The 20,192-nt window shown below is 34.4% G+C and overlaps 2 protein-coding genes across 3 annotated transcripts; one reads left to right on the top strand and one right to left on the bottom strand.

The window, feature by feature from the left end:
* The first annotated feature begins 6,660 nt into the window (after positions 1 to 6,660).
* On the top strand, positions 6,661 to 10,753 carry LOC108321028 (SEC1 family transport protein SLY1). 2 transcript variants are annotated; one of them, XM_017552655.2, is made up of 3 exons: positions 6,661 to 6,820; positions 6,913 to 8,760; positions 10,470 to 10,753. In XM_017552655.2, the coding sequence occupies exons 1-2, from the start codon at positions 6,790 to 6,792 to the stop codon at positions 8,751 to 8,753; spliced, it is 1,872 nt and encodes a 623-aa protein (XP_017408144.1). In that variant the 5' UTR covers positions 6,661 to 6,789; the 3' UTR covers positions 8,754 to 8,760; positions 10,470 to 10,753. The 2 variants fall into 2 exon arrangements, with proteins under 2 accessions (XP_017408144.1, XP_017408143.1); XM_017552654.2 differs by lacking the exon at positions 10,470 to 10,753 and having other exon boundaries at positions 6,913 to 9,091.
* Positions 10,754 to 12,408: 1,655 nt separating this feature from the next.
* Positions 12,409 to 15,605, bottom strand: LOC108321020 (pentatricopeptide repeat-containing protein At1g62260, mitochondrial). The gene is made up of 3 exons (XM_017552642.2): positions 13,443 to 15,605; positions 13,276 to 13,332; positions 12,409 to 12,998 (listed from the first exon to the last, which is right to left on the bottom strand). The coding sequence occupies exon 1, from the start codon at positions 15,570 to 15,572 to the stop codon at positions 13,650 to 13,652; it is 1,923 nt and encodes a 640-aa protein (XP_017408131.1). The 5' UTR covers positions 15,573 to 15,605; the 3' UTR covers positions 12,409 to 12,998; positions 13,276 to 13,332; positions 13,443 to 13,649.
* Between the last annotated feature and the right edge of the window lie 4,587 nt (positions 15,606 to 20,192).

Here is a 20,192-nt window from a genome sequence, read left to right on the forward strand (position 1 = left end):
GATGAAGCTTTTCCCAAAATTTAATATAATGACCATTGAAAAAAAGCTTGTATTGAGATCTGTTCTTTTCTGGCTATTGGTATGGATGACTGTCATAGGATGGAGTCCTTTGCTAGAGTAGTAATGCTTTTCTGAGCTTTTATCAAAAGCATATTTGACTTCTCATTTGACACAACTTTTGATAAATTAATCAAAAGTTTGATAGTAGATTGTTGATAAGGGGAGCACAGTGTTAGCTAAACCCAATCCCTGTGATGTTGATTTTTGATGATGACAACAGATTGTTATTAAGAACACATGTGTAAGTACTGTGTGATATATATGTTGAATGCTTATTGTGTAATATGCACGTATTGTGTTTGTCACATTTGTTGAACATATTATATTGATTGATGCATACTATTGTGTTTATGAAGGGATTATATCTGTGCATGCGCAATACATGTTTTGGTGATATGAAAACCACAAGCACGAAAACATATCTGCATGACTAAATCGATTACAGTGGAATGATAATCAATTAAGGTCATCAGACAACTTCAGTTTTAAACTGTGGCAAAACAACTAGTTTTGAATCGATTACATTAGTTGGTGAATCGATTAAAACTCGTGTGTTTGCATATATCTTTTGCAAAATGTGCTGTGATGTGTTTTGGAAAGAAAGGTTTTCAAAAATCTTTGAAGCGTTAAAGCTTAATCGATTATGTGGATTATGTATTCAATTAAGTCTGTTAAGATTTGAAAACTGATTTCATGTGGTCATAACTGCTATAACGGTCATATTTTTAAATATATTTGACCAGCATTTAATGGAAATCGATTGTATTAATTGCGTATTCAAATAAGGAGGCAAATTGGTTTTAATTCTGTTACAACTGTTTAATGTAACCGATTACGTAAGTTGGCTAATCGATTTAATTGCATCAGGATTGACTTAAACTATATATTGGTGCATTGATTGTTTTATGTAAGAAGGATTGATTCTAACATTTTCATATCTGATTGTTATTGAGTTTAAAAAGCTTACAGATTACTTAGAAGCTCCAAGAATCAAGAACATGAAAGATTAAAAGATCTTGAAGAATTCTTGTGAAGTAGACTACTATATTGAAGAGACTGATCGTTCTGCACAACTGAGATGCTTTTTGTTTGATCAAGAGAAGAAGATTCACAATTTTTAATTTGCGGTTCCCTGCGCGTGCGGCTAGGAAGAAGAGCGGGAAGTTCTTTGTACTTTGAGAGGTGTCTCAAAGGGGTGACTACAAGAGAGGATTGTTATTGCTGCAGGGTCTTGTTATTAGCTATATTAGATTAATGAGTTAGATAGGTGGTTTACATTTTGACAGATTGGTCGTTGTAAAGCCTTGGTGTAAAAACTCATATCTTTATAGTGCAATTGACTTTCAATCTCAGGTTGATTGAAAGGACATTGGATGTAGGCATTGAGGCCGAACCAGTATAAAAACTGAGTTGGATTTTCTTCTCCCTATCTCTTTACATAATCGATTATACACTGTCATTAATTGATTACACATACGGTTATATTACACGCACATTGCTTACGACACAAGAAAGCTTTCAAGAACAACATCATTTGCGAAAAAGATTTCAAAAGTGAACATTTTTATAAAACACCAATTCACCCCTCTCTTGGTGTTGAGAAACAAAGCTTATTAATTCTAACATAGGTATTTGATCGTTTGTAGCAATTGTTTTACATAGGATAAAACAAAAGTTTGTATAGCAAGTATGCCCTATTTCATGTTTGTTTTGGTGTTTTCAAACAATTTAATCATTGGTACATGATTCTAAGTTTTCCATTGTTTTGTTTGTGTGTTTGACTAATATCGTTTAGCCTGTAAGAGACTTCTTCCTGATTCGTGTTTTACCTAATGCCTTCATGTTTTGTTTAAGCGTAGGTATTGTGTTACGATTTCCTAAGATATAAACATTCCATGAATGTTTGTCTTGTTACTGACACCTACTACTGATTTGTGTAGACTACTCGTCCATTATCAGTTGTTTTTTAACGTTGAACATTTAATGTCATTTAATGCTTGTTGAGAACAACAAAGTGCTTTTTGATTTCCTACCATTGAGGTAGCGTTTGATTAAAGACTTCATCGTTTGACGAAATAATGTTTTAGCTCATGGTATCATTTAGACAGAGTAAACACTTCTTGTTATTTTACCTTTATATACAATGTTTAACTTGTTTGTGTTTTCTGTAATGTCTTAAGTTTTAGTCTTTTGGTGTGTTTTGTTAAGGACATCATCTTGACATTTTTTTTTTGTTTTTTCGATATCTAAACTGAATACCCTTTATGTATGATAAGCTTTACGCTTTTAGCTTCAACTCTCTGAGACGTTTTTGACTTGATAGTCGTTTAGCATTGTGTCTGGAAGTTTTGACTTGGTTATTTTTCTATTTCCTAAGATCCTACGTGTTCACCTAGTTTGGCTTTTTGTTTATGTTTTCCTAATGTTTCTTGTGTTTTTTCTTCAGTTGGTCTTAATCCTATTTATAAGATCCAAGGAAATTGTAGTAGTTAGGAAAGAAAGTGGTTATGAGACTTGAGAATTATTGTTGGTAATTGGTGTGTAATGCTTATATGTTTCTTTTTATGATTATAATTGCTATGGTTGGTTATTAATTAATGTTATTGTTGATTAAGTGGAACACATAATTGATATGTTGTCATTTTAATGATTTGTGTGTGTGTGATACTACCAATGTGATGTATGGGCTTGTTGATAGAAGAGTGGTTTAGGATTGAATATGTGTGGGTTCAATTATAAAAAAAAGAGTTAAGTAAAACTTTTGTTTTAATTGAATTTTAAGCCTAAGGGTAAAATGATCTGTTTATGCCTTTATTAATTGGTGTAGAAATTAATATAAGGGGGTGAAGAAAGTAAAAGAATAAAACTAAATATGAAATTAAAAGATTAAGTGGATTTTAGAAAGATTTAGTGGTTGTTGATATTTGAAAAAGTAATTAAGAGAGAATAATAGAGGAAATCTCAGTAGTCTTAGAGATAAACTGAGAGATTTTACTAAAACCAAATAGATAAACATAGAATAGAAGATAAAAAGGAGAGGAGTAAAAAGGGGTCTGCATATTGCTACCCTAAAATAAAAAATGAAATTTAGAATGATAAAGGAAAGAAGAGACGTTTTCTAGGAGAAAAGATGAAGAACTACAGAAAACCTAAGTGCAAGAGAGGATTTGTGGTGTTTTTGGGGTCTAGATAAAGTCCTAATATTGGCCAAGGTATGGAGAAACTTACCTTTGTTTGTTTGTGGTTGTATGTTAAATGTGTTCTTGATTATTTTGATTGATAATCGTTGTTTGAGTATGTTTACATGGGTATGTGATGCTTGAATGAATGTATGATGTGTTAAATACGTTTTCAGATCTAGGGTTGATGTGTGTATGCTTGAATGCTTAAATCATGTCTAGGATGTGTTTGAATTCGACAATAATCGATTATCATTAGTTATAATCAATTATTTGGGTGTCGATGTTGAGTATAATTATGGGAATAATCGATTATCTGAGATGATAATCGATTATCTGAGATGATAATTGATTATCTGAGATGATAATCGATTATCTGAGATGATAATTGATTATCTGAGATGATAATCGATTATCCCTTCTTACGTGATGTTATTAGGTAAATTTTACTGAGATAATCGATTATCTTAAGTAATAATTGATTATCTTAAGTAATAATCGATTGTCACAGTGCATTTTTGTGAAAAATGATGAATGTGATGAAGAATGGACGTAGACCAAGCCTGAGGAGTTGTGGAACATGATGATAATTAGAGGTTGAGGTTAGTGGTTATGTTGAGGGTCAAGTTTGACTTGTGGTTGAGAGTTAAGCATGAGTGAGTGTTGGGAAGTACTTGATGTAACGCCTCAAATTTTAGGGTGCCACGGGTTATTCAAAAATACCGGTAAATTTCAAACTTTAACATAGCGCAAAAACGTATTTTCAAAAACCTCAACATTTAACGTGCATAACTTGTTCAAAACAAAATAGTTCAAAAACTCTTGTCCAATGAAAATAACGAAAGAAATAAAATAAATCCAAATACATTATCTTTAAAACTCAAACATTATGATTTTAAATAAAAATTCCAAGTCTGCCTCCCGTCATCTCTTGAAGCTATCATGCTTCAGCACCATCTGTAACATTATCTGCTCACATCTTATAATATACTATCATCGCCAATAATATCATTCACAACACACAAACACAAATATGTATGGGGTAAGCTACCAATAAAACAATCATAATAACAAAATATAAACATATTGATTATATCAACAATAATCAAACACCCCATATATAGTAGTGATATCAATAAGATTCCTAAACATCTAACATAACAATTCAATCACAACGAATTACTCGATCCTCGATCCCTGATCTTGGATCTCTAACCCTCGACGTCATCATTAACATCTTACACATAGACCCTTGGTTTATCCACTCATTATCACCTATACTAACTACTTACTATAACTATTATAGTAACACCGCTATCACATAACATCACATGGAGCATCTCAAATACCATGATTACCATCATAGATACACCACCATCATGATTATTCCAATTATGAACAACACCACAAGCATCACCGTACCATAAACACCATAGTGGAAAGAGTCTGTCTCACTTCTGTACCTTACCTCATCGACTATAGCAACTCCTATAGCCCACCTATAGCCTTCCCTACAGAACGTTTGTAGCCTCCTCTACAGATCTGCTCAGGTAGTCCCGCAATTTAGCTAAAGAACATGTAATCTTACTACACAAGAACAAAGATCACACCTTCACCCTCACACAAAAAAGACTTAATACCCGAACAATCCTTCTAATACACTTAAGGTAAAAGAAAGTACCTATTCACTCTCATGCTCGGAGAACCACTTATCATCATTTTCGTATCTTATTAAAAGGTCAAATATCTATTATGTATTTCAAATTGGGTATTTCTTCTATTAATAACAATACAATTTGAGGCATAGTGATAATATCCGTTTAATTACCATAGTTCATAAAAGTTATGATTTCATTTCAGAAAATAAAAATGTAAGATGAGAGGAAATATAATCAGTTTGTTATGCTAGTGTTATATCTGCATTCTCACATGAAATGTTATCTTATTTTTTTATTAGGTTAAACTCCTTCAGAAGTCCCTATTTACGTGGTTTTTTCCAGTTAGATCCATCTTTTATTGGTTTCGCCAATTTAGTCCTTAAAAATGAAAAATTGACTCAATTGGACTCCTACCGTTAAATTGGTGTAACGGGGTTATATTTTTGATGACCTGGCACGTTGACATGGTAAGTCTTTTATACGTGGCACATTTAAAGAGGTTACGTGGAATGTATAATTAAAAAATAAAAAAAATAAAGTTTATGATAATTGAAACCCAAATTAGGGTTCATCATCTTCAACCTCCCTTCATGATCTTCAACTTTAGCGATTGATGCTCATGGTTCATCACCAAATTAGAAATCAAATTGGGTTCGAGATTAAAGACGCAACAAATCACGGATTCATAGAGTTCGAGATTGGAGCGGAGTCCAATGTCTCCTAGGGCCTCTCCTTCAAGATTGGAGGTTTTCTCATGTTTCTATTTGCACGAGAGAGATGAACTCGCAATGAGTTTCTGTTTCTGTGTTTTGTGATTTCTCTGGATTTGTAGGTTGATGAATTTGTGAAAAAAGAGACTTGTAGAGATGAAGGATGCGCTGGTTCTCGCAATTGTTCGAGGAAGAAGAAACGAAGGCACTGGAGCTCTCACAGGTGGTCTCGCGGCGGCGCAAGGAGTTCGCGATTCTGGGTTTTGCATGACTAGGTTTAACACGATTTAGGGTTCTCCGTTGATGGAGATGAAGTAGTGTCGCAGCACCGCTCGCGATTAGGAAACAATGGTGGAAGGAGATGGAGGCGCTGTGGCGGTCCGAGGATGGCGTGAATCACGACCATGAATCTCGGTTCTCTTTATTTGTTGAGGGAAATTAGGATTTCTGCTGGAGAAGATGACGTTGACGTGAGAGGAGTGATGTGGCAAAAACTGACCATATCAACATCCCAACTCATCAAAAACTTAACCCCTTAAACCAATTTAAAGACAGAGACCCAATTGAGTCAATTTTTCATTTTAAAGACTAAATTAACGAAACTAATAAGACGATGATCTAACCGGGAAAATCTCACATAGGGAGTTTCGAAAAGGTTTAACCTTTAAACTTTTTATTATGTGATAAATGAAAATAATCCATCAACATATATTTATAATAATTCAAATAAAAACTGAATAAAATATATTTTCTTTTCTTAATTATAATTTTTAACAAAGAAACTTAAAATTACGATTAATATGATTTGTTTTTCAAATTGCTAAAACGTCAACTAATTTGTAACGGAAAAGTATTACTAAAATAATGTCGGTAAAAGTTTTGGAAGAATACTTCCAGATTTCATTGACAAAGAAGTCTTAGAACACAAAATAATAATATCTGTGACAATATTTTAAATAACAACAAAAAGAAAAAGATAAACGTGGCATTTTCCTAAAACATTGGTAGTATTAGGATAGCTACTTAACGTTGAGCAAAATAAAATTAAAAAAAAAATAAAAAAATGAGTTGAATAGAAATAGGTGTAAGAAGAGGAAGAGAGAATGCATAGTGTATTTATATCTGAATCCAGATCCAGCACCGTTTCAGCAACTCAATTCCCATCGCTCCGCCGTCACAGCCATGTCTCTGAATCTCCGTCAGAAGCAAACAGGTAATCACTCTCAATTCCGATCTCTGCATTTTCCGATTCCCAATGAGCCCCCTCGTTTCCATTGCCACGCTAACCATCCATTGGCATTTCAGAATGCATCGCGCGCATGCTCAACCTCAACCAGCCGCTCAACGCCACCACCGGCACGGCCAACGAGGAAGTGTACAAGATCCTCATCTACGATAAGTTCTGCCAGAACATTCTCTCCCCCTTGATCCACGTCAAGGACCTCCGCAAGCACGGCGTAACCCTCTACTTCCTCATCGACAAGGATCGCAAGCCCGTTCACGACGTTCCGGCGGTGTACTTCGTCCAACCTAACCAATTCAACGTGCAACGCATCGTTTCGGACGCGTCTAAAGCACTCTACCAGAGTCTTCACCTCAATTTCTCCACCTCCATCCCCCGGCCCCTCCTCGAAGACCTCGCCTCCGGAACCCTAAACTCCGATTCCATTCAGCGAATCTCCAAGGTCCATGATCAGTATCTGGAGTTTGTAACCCTAGAGGATAACCTTTTTTCGCTGGCCCACAAGTCTTGTTATGTTCAACTCAATGACCCTTCTGCTGGAGACAAGGAAATTGAGGAGCTTGTTGAGAAGATCGTTGGTGGGTTGTTTTGCGTGTTGGCCACTCTCTCTGTTGTGCCGGTTATCCGCTGCCCGCGTGGCGGCCCTGCTGAGATGGTTGCTTCTGCGTTGGATCAGCGTATTAGGGATCATTTGTTGTCCAAAAATAATTTGTTTACAGAGGGTGGGAACTTTGTGAGCTCGTTTCAGCGCCCTGTGTTGTGTATTTTTGACCGGAATTTTGAGTTGCCGGTGGCGATTCAGCATGATTTTCGCTACCGGCCTCTTGTTCATGATGTGCTTGGGTTGAAGCTGAATAGGATGAGTGTGCAGGGGGAGAAAGGTGGTATGAGGTCTTATGAGTTGGATTACGCTGATTCGTTTTGGGTTGCGAATGGATCGCTGGAGTTCCCAGAGGTTGCGGTTGAGATTGAGACACAGTTGAATAAGTATAAGAAGGATGTGGATGAGGTGAATAAGAGGACTGGTGGGACTCATGGTGCTGAGTTTGATGGGACGGATTTGATTGGGAACACGAAGCATTTGATGAATGCTGTGAATTCTCTGCCTGAGTTGACTGAGAGAAAGCAGGTGATTGATAAACATACAAACATTGCGACCGTGTTGTTGGGGGAGATCAAGGAGAGGTCCCTTGATTCTTATGCTAAGAAGGAGAATGACATGTTGGTTAGAGGTGGCATTGAAAGGGGTGACCTGCTTAGTGTGCTCAAGGGGAAGGGAACAAAAATGGATAAGCTAAGGTTTGCCATCATATATCTTATTTCTTCTGAAAGCATTAATCAGTCTGAAGTAGAGGCTGTAGAAGCAGCTCTGAGAGAGTCTGAGGTTGATACTGCCGCTTTTCAGTACGTGAAGAAGATCAAGTCGTTGAATGTTTCATTGGCATCAGCGAATTCTGCCAGCAGAAGTAATATTGTTGATTGGGCTGAGAAGCTCTATGGGCAATCAATTAGTGCAGTGACTGCTGGTGTAAAAAACCTTCTATCTAACGATAGGCAGCTAGCATTGGCAAGGACAGTTGAGGCCTTGACTGAAGGTAGGCCAAATCCTGAAACAGATTCATACCTTTCCTTTGATCCCCGGGCCCCTAAATCTGGTTCAGGAGCAAGTAGCAGCCATTTGAAAGGACCATTTAAGGAAGCAATTGTGTTCATGATTGGTGGTGGTAATTACGTTGAATATTGCAGTCTGCAAGAGCTTGCACAACATCAGCAGCCTGCCAAGCATATTATATATGGAACAACAGAAATTCTAACTGGAGTCGACTTTGTAGAGCAGCTTACATTATTGGGGCAGAAGATGGGTTTGGGCAATGTTGGTTCTAGTTCTACCTCAGCTCAGTAGTTCACAGGTGAATGTATTCACATTTCATTTTACCAAATTATTCTTTAGTGTGCAAAGGAAAACCCTCAGACACAAGCAAAGTCAATCTGCTTTTGTTGTTCATTGTCTATAAACGATGAAGGATTACGAGCCTCACACTGCTTTCTTGATTATACAGCTAGTGGATTGCTTATTTCTTGGTAGTTTCCTATAGCACAATCATATATGCTTTGTCTTCATCGTAGTGAAAAGTTTTTTGAGAAGCATGGTGCGCCATTTATGTTTAATTTTCGTTCTGTGAGATGTTTTGGTTATTGAGAATCATTTTGTATTAATTAAGATTGATCTGTTTGACATTAGGGAGTTCCACCTTAATCATTAATGTCCATTCAACTCTTATAATTAAGATATGTTTATTATCAGGCTGATGTCTTTTATCATTTTATAGTTTCTCATTTTTTGTCAATCCTAACATCAAGTCAAAATCGACAAACTGTGTGATGGCACATTTGTTCTGCTATCCTGTATGTTACCACCACTTAATGGATTATCATCTCAAACAATCGACTAGCTTTTTGGTACAGCAAGCATAAGATGTGATGTTTTCGTTTGAATATGCTTTAATTTGACTATTTCTCTAGTTTTTGTTTTTAAATGGACTGGTGAGAAGGTCTTATTTTGTATGCGTTGGATGCAATATGGTTAAAATAAAAATTCAGAACTTTCTCTCAACCCCCCGACAAAAATATAAATTTTTTTTTATTTGTTTAAATGTCGAGAACAGCTTTGCATGAAAACATTTTCTGAAACAGAAATATAAATTTTAGTTTTATTGTTTAAATTTGGAGAACAGCTTTCCATGAAAACATTTTCATGGAAACCCAAATTTGAAATTTCAGCCTACCTCTTTGTTTTCATTCTTAACACACCAAGTTCATGCTTCTCTCTGTCAAGATCTAACCGTATTTTTCTTCCCTCTGTTCTTCTGCACACGAGTTCATGCCCATCCCTCATCCCTTGCTGTGCACAAAAAACTCGAAGTGATCTTTGTTTTCTACTTTTCTATTTTTTTTTTGCCTATTTCCTGTTTTTTCTTGTTTCTGTCATATCCTCTCCTTGGTTTCCAAACTAAAAGTTTTGACCCCCCTCTTTTTCTGTATGTCATTTTTCTGTCTATTTATCTCTATTGTTTTTATATCAGTATAGAATGACATATAATGGGTCTATAATTTTGGTTGGGTGCTAGTAACAATATATTATTAGTTAGAATTTATTGAAAATTGCATTTCTCATTTGATGATTTTCCTGATTTACAAATGAAACGTGTTAAAATTTGGTTTCTAATAAATTTCAACCAATAGTAAAGAGAGGATTAAAGGAAGTGTTGTTAGCATATCTGATATTTTATTTCCTTTTAAAGTTTATCCTTAATTTCTCCATTTTGCGATTGTCAGCATATTATTTTTCTCTCTTCAGAGAGCATTGATTAATAATAGTTATTTGTGGGAGTTGCAAGTAAAAGTAGTGATTTAAATATCAGTTAGTGCAATTAGGGTGAGTTACTCTGTTGTGGAGGATTGCTGTTAGGAAAGGTTTTTCCCCCTCATTGAATGTTTGATTAAAATTTGCGTAGGACAATTGCGTAAGTTTTAAAAGCTGTGGTCGTTGTGGTTGTTGCACTTTAAATGATTGGGAATTTGCTGTTGTGGATAATTCTTGACTCATTTTGATTCCCAGGGTCAGATATAACTATGCACCAATAAATTAATCCCTCAAAATGGGATCAAACCCAATTCCAAGGATAATGACGAGATGATTTCATCTTCAACAACTAAGTGAGATACATTAGTTATTTCTGCTGTTAGTAGATAACGTGTAATTTTGATAGAATTCATTATAGGTACTGTAGATTCTTTGAAGTGTCCCATATTGCATATGCTATCGTAGGCTTGAAGTATTACTCTTCTGATATTGAATCCTTTTGCTACAAAAGTAATTAATTATCCAATCGATGATATCAACCCTTTGGAAGTCAAATTGAATTTAGATCCTCTCCTGCTTAATCTTGTTTAATAAACCCTGACCATATATTATGGTTATTATTATATTTATTTTCATTAAAATAAAAATAAATAAATGCATAAGAAGTAAGGAAATATAAATAGATGTTTAATTTTAATGGGTCACGATGCTCTTCACTCATTGAACAAGAAATTGTTTTAAGCTCAAGAAGCCGTGTTTGGAGTTCAAGTAGCTTTATTTATTGTGCATTGTTCTGATATAAGAATTTTTACTAAGTCCTTTGCATAGTAAGTTCAGATATAAGTATATCTTATTATTATTCGTGTAGAAATTAATCTAGTAATTCTATCAAGAGGAGCTAGGAGCTAGGAAAATGAGAGTGAAATAACTGGAGGTGAATATTACAAGATTAAGTACGGCATCAAGAACTCCAAGGAAATCCATTGGATGAAGAACGTGAATGGGTAGACATTATTTGATTATTGGTGTGAATCTTATCTGAATGAGAAAAGTATGGATGACAATTGAAAACTAGAATATATGCCCAAGTCTGATAACTTTTTTAATGTCAGTAATTTTAAAAAATAAATGATCGACCATGTAAAAAAAATTAATTCAGTTAATAAATAAATGAAAACTATGTTCAATTATATAACTATAATATTATCATTTGGGAAAATAAATGTATTATTTTGAATTAGGAAAAATATATATTGAACATAAAACTATATCCAATTTTGAATATAACAATATAACAATTTTTCAATATATATTTTGAGACCTAGCAATGATTCAAGGTTGGTTTGAAAGAGTGTATTCTGTCACATGAAAGAATAATAAATACTTTATGGTTAAAAGAGTATGTTGTTCATCTAAGACTCACATGCAACTATGTTTGTTGTTATTTTATGTAGGGTGTTATGAGTATTTTGTTTTCTTCTAAGTAGGGGGCGCAGAGTCGGTTATAATGCATTGATATGCAATATGCAATTGAGTGTCTGGTAACCAATAGTTCAAGATAGAGGAAATACATGTTTGTGATTTTTTTCTTGGGGTAATACTAGTATCCCTTTATATTAATTTAACTTTATCTTTGCCGATAAAAATGAAAAGAAACAAATAGGAAGTTAAACAAAAAGAAATATAAAACTAGTTTTTCCAGTGGTAAAGTATGTCACAAATACAATCTGCCAGTTGGGTGCGTCAAACAAGTTTGTATGAGATCATTGTGACAATGGTGAATTTTGTAAAGAAAATATAATCTGATATGAATTTGAAGAAACTTCTTTTAGAGACATTATATCTTCCATGAATCTTTTGTTATGGGTGTGGTTAAATTTTTATCAATTGACTGTTTATAAACATCTTTTAAAAAAAATAAAGATATTACTCAAAATCGAATTTATTGGAGATAATGTACAAAAAATATCGTGCAAAATATATGCATTCACAATTAAAGGTTAGAAGTACTAAAAGAAAGAAAGTTCAGGAAAATAATAAAAGAAGTAAATAGAATACCTGAAGTAAATGATTGAGAACTTTGTAATAACACGTTCATCCGTGAGCCTCTAGGATTTAAGTAGTATTTATAAATTTCATCATTTATTACAAAGTACAAATTTGATATTTATAGAATAAATTCTAGTCACTCATAACTTCCTAACTTTAAATAATTGTCACCATTGATAATTTTGATTTTTGATCTCTTCCATTAATGAGATCCTGAACTTGATTCTTCAAAATCTCCACTTTCTAACGATTTCATAAGAAACATCATTCTGACAAATCGAAATCATGTGGGAGTTAACACATACTTTGAAGAATGTGACGATTCTCAGAAGAGTGTCCGATACTAAGTTCAGCCCATTACAAATTTCATCCATAATACTTTGTAGCTCTGACATATTTTAACTAATAATTTTGAAAAAAAAATATATATATTCAAAGTAAATATAATTTGAATGTCTAATCTCTATACAAATTTATTAGAGTTTATTCTCTACCGATTACAAGGGAGGGTGGACGAATTTTTTTTACTTCACCTCCTTTATAAAAACTCTGCCACTCCTTTCCAAGTATACACTGGTTCAGCAACCTCAAAGTTACCTAAACTTCCAAAATATTGGTTTGTTAAGTCAAACTTCCGACGCACTTTACCAGTGCCAAATAGCCACATAGAACGTTTCATGGCAGACAGAATTCTTTTACAGGTAGGAACAAGTGACGCCTTCAGCATATGGAAGACTGATCCAATTAACGCACAAACAAATAATATCGTTAATAATAAATACTATATATCCAATTTCGTATAGTGTGCTGAATGCTTAGAAAAAATAAATTAGTCCTCAAAAGCATTATGTTTTCCATCTACATTCTTTTCTTATGTAAGGCAATGCAATCATGAAATTGTTATTCCAAATGAAGTTAAGCACGGGATCAACATCTTGTAATAAGGTTACACACATATCATCATTATAAAAAAATATCTATTTGAGGATCAACTAAACAAATTGTAACATACCTAATCTTCCAGCCAGCCAAAGTAGAAATCACGTAATGTTGACATTGGCAAATTGATCTATTAAAAAAAACACAGAAAATAAGCTGAGATTTATGGCAGTTGACACCACTACGCCACTAATTCACAAAGTTAAGTTCATCCAAAAATAACAAATAACTACCCCTTACCTCTGAATGTTTGCCAGAAGACATGCTTCTTCCATTTCAAACCAACGTCTGGAAATTTATTCTACTTTGAAATCTGCTTAATCAGTCAATATCATCTTTCCTATCTGGCACAGTATGTGTATGGTTATGTTGAATAACTAACACTAAAATTATCTGACATCTATTGTAGACTGAAGATTTCTAAGACAATAAAGTTGTCTCTGTCGATCAGTCTACCCAACTATATCCTGCTTGCTTCTTGACATTCTTTTCTTCCATCAAAACTCTCACATGCTCAGCATCTTCCCACTGTCTTAAATTAGCATACATATTATATAACAATACATACGGAGCTGAACTTTCTGGTTCAAGTTTGATCAAAGCATCAGCAGCTACTATGGCCAATTCTACATTATTATGAACTCTACAAGCACTTAGTAATGCACCCCACACAGCCTTATCTGGTTTAAATGGCATGGTGTTAATCAAATCCATAGCTTCCTTAAGCTGCCCCTGCCGTCCCAAGATGTCCACAAGGGAGGCAAAGTGCTCAATCCGTGGCTCAATACCATAGTCCGTAACCATGGATTTGAATTGTATCCTCCCTTCTTCAACTAGTCCTGCGTGGGCGCATGCATTTAAAACCGAAATGAAGGTTATATAGGTAGGGTGAATTTTAAGCTTTTTCATCAGTTTGAAAAGCTGAAGGGCTTCTGCCGCTAAGCCATGAGACGCATAGCCTCCAATCATTGCATTCCAAGTGATCACATCTTTATAAAGTTTTCTCTCGTTAAATACAGTACATGCATCAACTATTGCCCCACATCTCGAGTACATGGTAATAAGGGAATTATTTATCGGTGAGTCAGGAAGAACAATCTTCGTGACAAGCTGATGTATCTGCTTGCCTAGGTAAAGATCCACCAACCCAGTACACACACTGATAACTGATGATAATGTGTGTTTATCTGGCTTCTCTCCCTCAAGCTGCATCTGAGAAAATAGCCTAGCAGCACCCTTATAGTCTTCATTTTTCTCATAACCAGCTATCATCGTATTCCATGAGATCAGGTTTTTGTGGGGCATCTTCTCAAAGAAATATTTTGCAAGATTCAAGTTACCGTTCTGCGCAAACCCAGAAACTATCGAATTCCATGAAAGTACATCAGGACAGGGCATTTCCCTGAAAAGCTTTGAAGCTTCATCCATGTTCGAGATTTGAACATAGCCACTGATCAGAGTGTTCCAAGAACAGGTATCACGCTCCACCATCCTATCAAAGAGTTCCCTGGCAGAGACTATGTCTCCCGCTTTCACATAGGACATCATCATTGAATTCCATGAGACCACATTTCGCCTGAACCTCCTTTGATCCTTTTCACCACCACCTCGATCATCTGGAATCTCATCAAAAAGGCGCCGAGCTTCTTCCACACGACCTCTTTGACCATAACCTGCAATCAGGGTGTTATAAGCATGCACCAAATTATCCTTACTATCATCATCACTACCAAATTCGTGCAAAATCCCAGCAGCCATGTCCAATTCACCGTTTCTAACAAGCCCTGAAATAAGGGCACTAAGAGAGGCCGAATCATGCTCAGGCATCGTCTTAAAAAAACCAACTGCCAAATCCACATCTCCATTCAGCAAGAACCCAGTGATCACAGCATTGAAGGACACAACATTACGCTCCGGCATGGCATTGAAGAGCTTCAAAGCCTGGTCCATCCTGCCATTTTTAGCATACCCACTGATGACCGTGTTCCAAGAGACACAATCTCTTTCGGGCATTAGCTCAAACAGCTTACGTCCTTCCTCGATGAACCTACTTCCACGACACGAAAAGTAACCCGAAACAATGAGATTCCAGGACACGATGTCCCTTTGGGGCATTTCGTCAAACAATTGGCGTGCCTTGACAATCTCTCTCCGATGAACGTACCCACTAATCATGGAATTCCAAGTAACGGCATTTCGGTGCTTCATGGTATCAAAGAGTGCTCTCGCTTCTCTTAATCTACAACTTCGAATCAGATTGGATATATATTTGTTGTATTGGTGTAGCGGTGACGAGTAATAGGTACGGGTTAGAGAAGCTGAGGCATGACAACAGCTTCTTCTGCTTAATGTTCTGTACAAAGTAGCCATTAGCAAAACCAAGACATTGAACAACGTCTTAGGTCTACCATGCATGTCACACTTCTTATTGATAATATTACATTATAATAATATTTTTTATTGACAACAAATAATCTCCTAAATCAAATTCTATTACGCCTTAAATATTTATTTTGATTCATAATTAAATACTTGCAGAAATAAATTCTAGAAATTGATAAGCTTTACTATGAAATTTATTGAAATGAATTGTAATAAATATACGAAGAAAGTATCTTACTTCATGAATTTAAATAATTATTTAAAAGATCATCTAAAAACTTCTTAATTTTATAAAATTAAACATAGTTTTTTTATAAGTTCTTTAGGTTTATTTTAACAAGTTCCAAATAAAAAGTATTTTTTCTCAAATTGAATTCAAAGAAAATTTTCAATTCCTTTTGTCAATGACAACATTTAAAAATATTAGTATTATTCTACTGCATAAACTAAAAATAATCAATTTTTAATATAATTAAATATTTTCAAGAAGGTTTTAATTTTTTTTATTAATGTTTCTTTAAGGATAATATCAATTACATATTATGTGTGTTTCTTCTATTTTCTTGACGTAAGTTGTCTTACATTTAACATTTTTATACACTTTTTTTTAAGTCTTATACTACATTTTCAATGTATATATTTGTTTGAAAATATATGTAATCATGTTTATATGAAAAGTGAAAGAGTTCTAATTGTCTTCTTGTAATATTCATGCATAGATATTTTCGTTAGAATTTGCGGATTTGACCGATATGATAATATTAAGATATATTTGATGAATAAATTTTACATTTCATAAACTCTTTATTATTACTTTTATAATATTATTTTAGGATTAAATATATTTTTGTCTCTTAGTGAAAATTGAAATTAGTTATTTTTCAAAATTTTGGTTTAATTTAGTCTTTCAACTTTAGAAATGTGTGGATTTAGTCATTTTAACTACATTGGTTAGGTTTATTTAACGTTTCAAATGCATTTCATACTAACATTTAAGTTGTTTACATTATTTGACATATTTTTACTTTAATATTAATTGAGAAACGCATTTCAAACATCAAATAAACTTAACCAAATTTGGTTAAAGAGACTAAATTCACGTAGTTTTAAAGATGATGAACTAAATTGGTCCAAAGTTTTAGAGATAACTAATTTCAACTTTCACTTAAAGTTAAGAGAAAAAAAAATATATTTAATCTTATCATTTTATACATGAAAGTTGAATGAAATTCAATAAAAAGAATGAAATTTCATTGCGCAGTAAAGAATAATATGACTCATCTAAAACCTTTGTGGTTACTAATATATTTTATTCACTTTGTGTAATTAACATGACCTTTTAAAGTGTTTACAACAAACCTAAGTATAAGCAAAGAGTGGTTGACAATGTGTATTTTAAATAAGAAAGTGTTATTAATAGAAAAAAAAAATCAGTGAAATTGACTACTTTTGAAAAGAATAAGAAGAATGAAACATGAAATACATTTTATGTTTCTAGTTTTATTTTAAGATTTTGATTTTCCTTTAAAGACTTGTGCCTTTGAGCTTTGTTTTAATTTTATGAAAGTTGGTTTTACTTTGTTCGACAAATATGAAGTTATTAGTTTTAGTTAACTACCTAACAATATTTATAGTATTATTTTACAAAGTAATATCACTTTTTTCTATTAACACAGGTAATATCACTTATAGTTATGTTCATGCCACTGTTAGGTAAAAAAAATGTGTCAAGGATAAGGAGTACACAATATTGTTGTACACTAGTACAGGAAAGGGAATATACACCGGTTATTTTTGGTCATAGACCTCGGTTTTCAAACCGAGGCATATGAAAACGAGGTAAAAAGTCCGTAAGATACTAATTCGGTTCAATGAACCGAGGTAGTATTCTAGGATTGGACTCGGTTCAACGAACCGAGGCATATCAGTTCTTCCAAAATTTCTTCCGCGAGCCTTCAGACTGGGTATCTCGTTCGGTTAAGCTCCGTCTTCGAACCTTGCGGGGTTAGGAGTAAAGCAGCCCGAGGTTAGCACATCTCATTGGTCGTGAAGAAGAGATTGGAAATCAGAGAAGCATGACAAGAGATTGGAAACCGGAAGCCCTAAACACGAATCGCGCCTCCGATTGGAAATCATAGAACCATGACGACGGCGTAGAAGAGATTGGAAACCGGAAGCCCTAAATAAGAATCGCACCTCCGATTGGAAATCAGAGGACCATGACAACGGCGTAAAAGAGATTGGAAACCGGAAGCCCTAAATCAGAATCGTGCCTCCACCTGCAACCACAATCAGACCTGCAGAAACCAGATTTAACACCATATAACTATCAAGCGGGGATCCAATTGAGAAATCGCAACTCCAGAAGCAGCGAAATCAATCAACCCTAATCGCACAGCCATGGCAACTCTCGCGACGGCGGCAACATGCTTTAGGGATTTTGGTGACGGTGGCGCGATTTCGGTGATGGTGATGGAAGAAGGTTGAAACGCGGTGGTGGCTGCGTGTTGGAGAAGATGAATGGCGTCCATGGAGAACGAAGGCGTTGTGGTAGCGGCTTTGGGTGGCGGCTTGCGGGTTTGCACGTTGTGGCCGACGGCGTGGTTGAACGACGACAACCCCAATGGCCGGTGATGGTGACGGCCTGATGTGGGGTTTGGTGGAGAGGAAAACTCGTGAGCGGAGGGAGGCAGAGTGGAGGGAGGCAGAGTGCAGAATCGCGAGCGTGCGAGAGAAAGGGTTTTGTTTTTTATTTTAACTCAAGTTTACTACCCCGGTTTCTCTTATAACCGGTGCCTAAACCTTTTAACTGCACCGGTTAAATAGTAAACCGATGTCTAAATCTTTTAAAATGTATATTATATGCCTCGGTTGGATTTTTACTCGAGACAGTAACGTATATAGGCATCGGTTCACGTATAACCGAGGCATATAACCACTCAATATTTACAGAAATGCCACCGCGCTTTTATACGCTTCGGTTTCAGTAGAACCGAGACGTATATAGCGCGTTAAAAAAGCTTTTTTTTACTAGTGGTAGCTGATGTTGAGAAATATATTTATTAAGATAATTAAATAATTAGTAGATGATAAGATGCTTAATACTTTGAATTTTGTTGATTTTGAAACTTGTGTATATTTCAGTAAAGGAAAGCAAAATAAGATATCTAAAATTGTTGTAAATAAGATTTCAAACCTATTGAAGATCACTCATTCAAATATTTGTTATCTAGAAATGGTTGCAGTGATGTAAAATACTTCATCATCTTTATAAATGATTATTTATGATATATGTATCTCTCAACTTGCTTTGTTTTAAAGATGAAGCTTTTGGATGTTTTTTTAAGATTTTAAATTTTGGTGTGCTAAACCGTTTTTAGGATTTAACATCTAATGGTTATAGACATCATAATCATAAGCTAGTTAGAAGGGTCCTCTATAGTTATGTAGACGTGTCTACTGTAGAATGTTTAATAGTTTTGAATTCATTTATAAGTATGAAAATCAAATAACTTAGTGAACATCATCTAGTGGATTGTATACAATTTTCTAGTTAGAAGTCGTTATGTACGTCTAGCTAACATGTAATCGTTTATAGGCATATATGTAGAAGACTTGTACTTGTAGTAAATGAAGAGTATGTATACATAAATTTATAACTAAGAACTTTTCATTCAAGCGAATAAACTAAACATTTTTCTTTCATACTTATCTTGCTTCATGAGCTCTTTGTTCTTCGTATTTAGTTAGTGTAATTTGTAATCATTATTGCATTCTTCCTTTCTTTGCTCTCTAGACTTGTTTCTACCATAGGTGAATAACAAATTGTTATCAAAGTTAGATTTCAATTTTGTTTTGTGTTTAAGGTTAAGATTCTTACGAAAAAGTGCTCATTGAAGATCGAGAAGTTCAATAAAAGAATAATCTCAATTTATGAAGGATCAAGACGAAAAGGCCTTCTTAAGGAGTAGTGAGTGTGATCCACTTTTCATAAGCACGTCACATATAAAGAAGCAACTTTTGGACTAGATTAAGAAAGAAAAAAACTCATTTTATGATTCTTTTATTATTATCAAATTATGCTCTTTATGAGATTGTGAAGGAAAAAAATTATATGGCATTGTGTCCAACGTTGGAAATGTTGTTCATGACAAAGTTCATTTGCTACAATTTTTATGGTAAAGGAGTTTGTTTAGGTTACATATGAAGGAAAGTACAACATTTAAGACTTTTCTCGATGAGTTCAATTCAAACTTAATGAAACTCTGATATAATAATGTAAGGTAAAAGATTAAAATGAAATAATGATTCTTCTAAACTCTTTCACTTTGCCCTATGAGACTTGTTGAGTTCTTTGGACAATCAAGTTGATTTCATAATCCTTGAAGTGGTTAAGTTTAACCTTTATAAATAAATTTCTTTCCTTAAGGCATTTGAGACTATCAAAGATGCATCGTCTTCAGGGTTGGTGGTCATCAAGAACGATAAAAAGGCCAAGAAGTTAAAGAAGGAAAAGGTTGTTCCTAAATATGTTTGTAGATATTGTAAGTAAGTTGGACATTAAAGGAGGGATTATCTAATATTGGGGAAGTAGTATTGAGTGATAGA

This window comes from Vigna angularis, chromosome 1 (genome assembly GCF_016808095.1).
Source record: "Vigna angularis cultivar LongXiaoDou No.4 chromosome 1, ASM1680809v1, whole genome shotgun sequence".
Classification (NCBI taxonomy): Eukaryota; Viridiplantae; Streptophyta; class Magnoliopsida; order Fabales; family Fabaceae; genus Vigna; species Vigna angularis.